Source organism: Tachysurus fulvidraco, chromosome 3 (assembly GCF_022655615.1).
Source record: "Tachysurus fulvidraco isolate hzauxx_2018 chromosome 3, HZAU_PFXX_2.0, whole genome shotgun sequence".
NCBI lineage: Eukaryota > Metazoa > Chordata > Actinopteri > Siluriformes > Bagridae > Tachysurus > Tachysurus fulvidraco.
In genome coordinates, this window is record NC_062520.1 from 25,158,059 (window position 1) to 25,165,558 (window position 7,500).

Consider the following 7,500-nt stretch of genomic DNA (forward strand, 5'->3'; position numbering starts at 1 on the left):
AGTTTTAGACACTAAGAACTGCTGTACTAAGCTGTTTTGTGCCTGTTTCAGGTATAAAAACAAAAGTGTCATATAAGACTGAACCTGTACAAATTAAGCAGCATGTACACGGAGCAACTTAAGTTTACTTTTCTGTTCATACACATTCGTTTGAGATTGACTTGTACAAAGGTATCAGAATAAAGAACAGGGTAATTCCATGTCAAATCGAACAGTGGCATGGAACCTTTACGCCACTCTGTCTCAGTCTTTTTGTCTCACTCTTCTGACTCATTTTTCACCAGTTTTATAATATTTTTAGTCCACACATGCTTTGAAACATTTTACTCCTTTAGGAAACTTTAATAAGCCATAATGTACACATGCTATGAAGAAAAAAACGTGCTATATTTATGTCAATTTTGATGCAGAATCTGTAACCATTTCAATTCATTTCAAAACATTTTATAGGTGTTCCCTAAGAAACCCAATCTTTGTTAACCTGTTTCCAGCTACATCTCACACAAAAGCGGGTTTATATAATAAAAAAAAATAAATAAAAATCAATAATAATGTTTTGTAATGTACAAAGTACTGCTAATAGGTTAAAAGCTACTGATAATGTGTATATTTATGTGACCCTCGTGTGTCTGAAGAAGAGTTAGAAGCCAGTGATATCAGGACTGGCTGCAGGGGACGACGTCTCTCCTGAACCAAGTCAAGTCAAGTCAAGTCAAGTCAAGACGTTTTTATTGTCATTTCAACCATATATAGCTGTTGCAGTACAAAGTGAAATGAGAAAATGTTTCTCCAGGATGACAGTGTTGCACAGACCAAAGACAGAGCTAAGGACTTAGTAAGTAGTCCAGTTCCTCTCTGCTTGATCGATCGCAAAAACAACGTGAGATGAAAAGACATTCTAAGCCGCATATAACAATTAAGATAAAATCCCTGATATAGCTGGTAAAACGAATAAACATATACTGTACATGGAGGTTCCAAAAGGAAGACTCGACAGAACACGTGCAAAGCTTGTGATTAATTTTTTTGTGTACAGCTTAAAAGATGAAATTTCAACAATATTACATTCAGTACATTCAGTGTAACAGAGAACTTGAGCGTTGCACTCAAATGTGGACTATTCACAGTGATATCTGCTCAAGTCATGCTTTTACTGGCAAAAGCCCAAACTGAAGGAGATCAGGAAAACGATTCATTGGTGTGTCACGGCACTGTGTACTTGATTATATTCCAGGTTAATCTAAAAGATTTGGCTCCTGACTAATGGTCTCCTGAATACTGGTGATGAAACACAAAAGTGTTGACATCACCAATGTCATGACGTCTACTGAATTCAGTGTTTCTGATCTGGGGCAGGACTGTATTGATATAAAAATCATTGTAAATCAGGACATTTGCAGCTACACTTTGTTCTGGCTAGAAAAGAAGGAAGAGTCTTGGGTGCTATTCATTTGTGCAGTGACAACTTGTTTTATTACCCGCAGCTTTGAGAAGCAGTGGATTGTAATATAAGCTGCAGTCTGCAGACAGTAGATTTGACTACTTTAGACAAAAGTGACTAGTCACTGTTATCAGGATCTTTTTTGGGATGCTGGCATTATTTGCACATGGCAGTAACAACCACATGGGACTTTGTATTTATGTTTGTATGGTTTTGCCCATGTACCTGAAAATGCTGTCACTATTTTAAGCGTATAAATATATTTATGATTCTGGTCAGAAGAATTTTGAGGTTGTTCACAACTAACAACTAACAATGCACTTTTTTGCTAAATTAATATTGTTCCTAAACTGATGTTGTAAATATTGGGAACTAACGCAACCAGTTTGGACATATTTATAAAAAGCTAAATGTCTGTAAGATGAATAAATTCAACATGTTAAACAGAACTTTTATTTTATGACCCCGTTACCTGTACTGTTACATGTTTACAGATCTCACAGTGGTTCAAAGTTTATTCATTCATTTTCTACCGCTTATCCGAACTACCTCGGGTCATGGGTAGCCTGTGCCTATCTCAGGCGTCATCGGGCATCAAGGCAGGATACACCCGGGACAGAGTGCCAACCCATCGCAGGGCGCACACACACTCTCATTCACTCACACACTCCGGACAATTTTCCAGAGATGCCAATCAACCTACCATGCATGTCTTTGGACCGGGGGAGGAAACCGGAGTACCCGGAGGAAACCCCCGAGGCACGGGGAGAACATGCAAACTCCACACACACAAGGCGGAGGCAGGAATCGAGCCCAGTTCAACTGTAATTTATGAAAGGTCAAGACAAAAATATGCCAAGAAGGCTGTCAAGACATCAAACATCAACACTAAAGGAGCTGCAGAAATATCCAGCAAATCACTACTGGTCAATCTCTCGTATTTTTCAATAGCCTACGCTATGGAGTACAGTGGCTAGATGTAAGCCCTTACTAATAAATAAGTCATGCCTATGGTGAAATGTCTTATGGTTGAACGTTTTGGGCATCATATTAAAACATTGGCACAAAAACATGACAGCTTAATCTCCAAAGATCACCATACCCCTGGAGAAGCATGATGGTGGCAATGACGGAATGATACATAGCTCAGAATACCATTCGAATTTGGCACAAAACCTGCAGGCTGAAGATGAAAGAAAATTTCACTTCCACTATTGAGCTCAGACCTAAATCTTAATAAAAAACCTCTAGAATTGATTGAAAAGAGCTATCTGCTTCTGTGATTCCCTTTTAATCTGGCCGATTTTCAAAAGAAAGGATGTAATAAAATCGCCTTATGTAGAAGTGGTTGGGGAATTTCTACCAGTCTTGTGCTTGATTGGTGGCTGACATCATGTATAGCCATGTTCTGTACAACATAATATCGTGTTTCAGTCAGAGAATAGTTGTTTTAGGTTAATGGTATTATTCGTTGTACACAAATGCACATTTAGGATCTGACATTCAGCATCTCAGTTAAACTCTATCCAAAAAGAAGTTATTAGCTTAACATCAATGTTGTCCAGACGTCGCCTTCTTCTTCAGTGGAAGTCCTCTGTCCCACCATCTCACTCACAATGGCTAAAGGATACAGCATTTTTTATTAAGCTTGAGAAAATAAAATATACTATAAGAGGTAATACCTCCAAGTTTTCTCATGAATGGCAACCGTTTATTTCATATTTCGGGGGTGGTTTTTTCCATCATTGTTATTATTGTTATCATTGTAATACTTTTACTTTACTCCTTTTTCATGTAAAACTAAAATGGGATTCTGTATTGTTATTTGACTTTGTATGCAAAAAAAAAAGACTTCGCAAAAAAAAAAAAAAAAAGAATCTGACATTCAGTTCACAGTTACTGTATGTATTATTTTTTGTGTGTTATATTAAACCAGTGAATAAAAACAAAGACAAGATAGCTCCACATGACAGAAGGGCCCAGAGTACCCTAAAAAGAGAAAGTTGAGATCAGTGTTACGTCTGGTCTATTTTTCAGGTCTAAACCTGAGCTACACTCTAAACAAATTTGTGGTTCTAAGATGATTGTCTGAACAGGGAAGAATCATATAATACACAAAACTGATCTATTGCTTAAGCAAAAGAGATTGGCTGAAGAGGTGTGAAGTTATTGTCACTTATAACTTACTACTTGTCTGAAACATAACTTACAAATGTTAGGAATATGACTGGCCTGAATTCGATGCCAACAGACTCAATAGAAATGTCTCCACCAACAAGTCTAGGCCTTCTTGTCATTCATTTATATACCAGAGCTACCCTTAATATTTACTTTACATATGTGAAGAATGATATTAAAGAAAAACAACTTCAGACACAATTCATTTGTCCTTGCTGTGATATTGACCCTGTTCAGGAACAGTTCCAAAATATGATCAGTTCACATGTTGGCTACTAAGCCCAGGGCTGTCAAGTGTCACACATTGAGAGTGACAGTCCCTCATTACGGTCTTTTCTCCCGCTCTCCCGCCATACATCGTATTTCTCACACAGAAAAACTTTTTGAGTATTTATCGTATATTTAATATGCCGCAGCGCCCAAAATGGAACCGGGCAGGAATCAAGCGCATCTCCCCTGGATTTCTTAGTTGAGCCTGACACTTATCAGCTTTAAAAAAAAAAGAGGCTATACACAATAGCCAATCAGAAAATAGTACTATTGTATATGGGTAAGATTTAACGCAACAACCAATGAAAAAAAAAAACATAAACATATTTATTAGAGAGGGTATTAATGGTCAGTTTAAACAAAACCTCAACACGAAACAGCTTGTCTCTGGACGGGACATTGTCCTCAATCATGATCCTAAAAATGGCTGGGTTTGAGCCGAACTGTCTTAAATGGGAGCAACATTACAAATGATAAAGGAGTCCAAAAAGGCAACAAACACTTACAATAAACAACACCAGTCATAATCTCTCTCTCTCTCTCTCTCACACACACAAACACACACACACACACACACACACACAAACACACACACATCAATAAAAATTGAACAAATACTTTGTATTTGGTTCAAATGTGGTCAGTGATCCTGGTGAAACAGGTGGGGGGTTTGGGGGGGGGGGGTGCTGAGGGGTTGGAAATGTCATTCTTGCCTGTCTTCAAAACTTGAGAGCCCTGTATATAAGTTCTACACCAATTCAAGCACTCGTTTCTTAGATATGACACAAACAATAATCTCAGAGAGAAGCACAGACACACCGAAGGATGGACAGACATAGAACAATGGCAAAAGTGAGTTCATAAGCAGGAAGGTTTACAGTATTAGAACATGACAAACAGGAGAGAAGTTAGTGGAGTAAAACTATCTCAGACTTATGACCTCGCTGTGACCTTGACCCTGTTTGGTTCGGAATCAAAACTGAATCGGATCGTTTGTGGCTGTTATGATAATTCCATATAAATTCTACAGAAACGGAACCACCGTTCCTGAGATATTATGCTAACGAGAATCTAGGGACAAAAAATTAATAGTCATAAAAAGTAAATTGTCAAAGGGGTATGAAAAAAAGAATAGAATAGAAAGAAATAAAGAAGACGATGCAAGTCAAAGTTATAACTATATTTGCCTCATTTTTGTCACATCCAACATCCTTTCATTCTTTCTTTGAATCAAAGTGAAACAGAATGATTTCTTTTTCATTTATATTGTTTTTGTACATTCTGCTTTGGTGCTTGTAACCAAATCCCACACTACAATCAAACATAAATAGATCTCATTAACATAAGTTATATTAGAATTACCTGGGGGTGGCCTCTTTCTAAACACTGCCATGCCTCTGATGTGCTGCCTCTCCGTCCCATGGGAAAATCTAAGCAAATGCACACACATACACACAGACAGAGAGAATGAGGGAGAGAGAGAAAACAAAACACACTGTCAACAGGATCTCAAGGATAAAACAGCGGACAAACGACTGCTCACTAAGGGAATATAGTGATATCTAATCCCCAGATCCGAAGCACAGTTTGGTCAGCGAAGTTGCAGACGAAGCTAGTGCTTAATGGGCTGACTGCCATTTCTTTACAGCATGACATTACATGAGACAATTTGTGCTTTTATACACAATAAAAATGAGAGACATTTGTTTTGAAAGTGTGGCTTGAATCATTTCATCTTGATTATGGCATTTGATTGTTTTAATTTACTTTTCTTGTGTTTTAAAAAATAAAATACACAATTAGTTCACAATTTTACATCAGACATTCCAATTTTTCGATGACAAGACGAAAATAATTCATAGCCTCTGTCTCATTTTGATCATAGTGCTTCTTTTTGTCTGTAGTTTGTCTTCTCAGATGACCCTGAGAACCACAATGCTCTCCATTTTTATCAAGGACTTGCAAAAAAGTGATGGAATGCTTTCAGTCCACACACAGAATTCAAAATAAATAACCAATAAATGCCTTACGTTAAAACTTTCATTTGTTCACTTTTGTATGTTTTGTTTATTCTCTTACACATTCTCATTCTCATTCTCTCTCCTGATTGGCTACTGCTCCAGCCAATGACTATGTAGCTGTAATGCTTTTGTGCCTGAAATTGGTGAGCATGATGGCAAGCATATGATAAACAAAAATGACAATTCTAATTTTACAAAGACTAATTCTTCTTCCTTCACTCATTAATAACCATATTCATCACTACACCCAACTGCCAATATGAACACGTATGTAAAAGCTGTCTTTCCTTAAAAGTTGTTTGTTCATTAAGCAATCCTCTTTCCGCTATCCATCCTGGATGGGGACATGTTCTACAAGATCGATAGTAAGGCAGTGAATTTGGCTCCTTGGTACAAGTCTGGCATTCCCAACTCGGAACTCATGACTGAGAAATCAAGTAAGCAACAAAGTACTGTTTATGTCCGTGAGGGCCCAGAACACTGTGTTGTGTTCAGTCAGTCAAAACATGATGAGGTACTAATTGCCTCGGCTGCTCTGTACTATGGTACGAAGCCCTATTTATGGTCACAGAACTCTGCCTGCCACAGTACAAGCATCAATTTGATCTACTAAGAGCGTGATGGCTCATCTTGTCAAGCTTTTCCAATAAAGAATAGCCAGTTAATGGATGTCTCACTGAAGCCCCAAGCCCTGTTTTATCCAAGAGTGGCAACCTAGCAAAAGCAGTACAAGGTAAAGATAGGCCTGTCACCTCAACAGTTGTTTGCTCAAGCCATCTACTATCTTGAAGCATTGACTACACTTCCCAAGACACCTCTCAGAGCCAATCACAACAGCCTAAGTCTAAGAACCCTTTCAGTTCTGCCTTCCTGTACACTTAATGGGAAATGGATAAAAGATGTGCAACCTAGTACAGTATATTATAGTTTGTGGTAGAGGACATGCTTACAAGCCCAACCAGACACTAGTCTATACATTGGCCACACTCCAGCTAGACACAAAAACAAGCAGAGACAAATTGCTTCTAATAAACATTAATGCTTCTAGGATGAGGTTAACACTGTTTTACCTCAGCAACACAGCTGGAACACTTGATAAATCTTTGAGGCAGTTGGGCTGCGACAGCAGATCACTACATATGGTTTTACTTCAGTCAACCTACAGTAGAACAGAAAGCTGAGGCTGCAGTTGGCACAAAACTGGAGCCGTTAAAGACTAAAATAATGGCTGGCTTGAGAAATCTGATTTTCTGCTGAAGAAGATAGAGGGTGGGGACAGAATATTTCAGCAACAGCATGAATCCATGGATCCAACTTGCCTCAACATTCCAGTGGTGGAGGTGGTGTGCGGCATGTTTTCTTGCCACACGTTGGGTGTGTTAATACCATTCACTTGAAATCCACAGTCTAAATGAGCATTGTTGCTGACCATGTACATCCCTTCACGGCTACAATTTATCATGTTATAACGGCTACGTCCATGTCACAAAACAAAAGTGATCTCAAACCGCCTTTGGTCTAAAAAACAGCCTCGATCCTTCAGCAGGTGCACGAAAGATTTCATAACGGACTCTCAGACTAAAAGAGAAG

General features: G+C 38.3%; 1 protein-coding gene across 1 annotated transcript in view; it reads right to left on the reverse strand.

The window, feature by feature from the left end:
* atp8b2 (ATPase phospholipid transporting 8B2) overlaps nt 1–7,500 on the reverse strand; it is a 45,413-nt gene that overhangs the window by 35,101 nt on the left and 2,812 nt on the right. The window contains exon 2 of the mRNA XM_027152925.2: nt 5,252–5,319. Coding sequence (XP_027008726.1) covers nt 5,252–5,282 — 31 coding nt within the window. The 5' untranslated portion in view covers nt 5,283–5,319. The remainder of the gene's footprint in view (nt 1–5,251; nt 5,320–7,500) is intronic.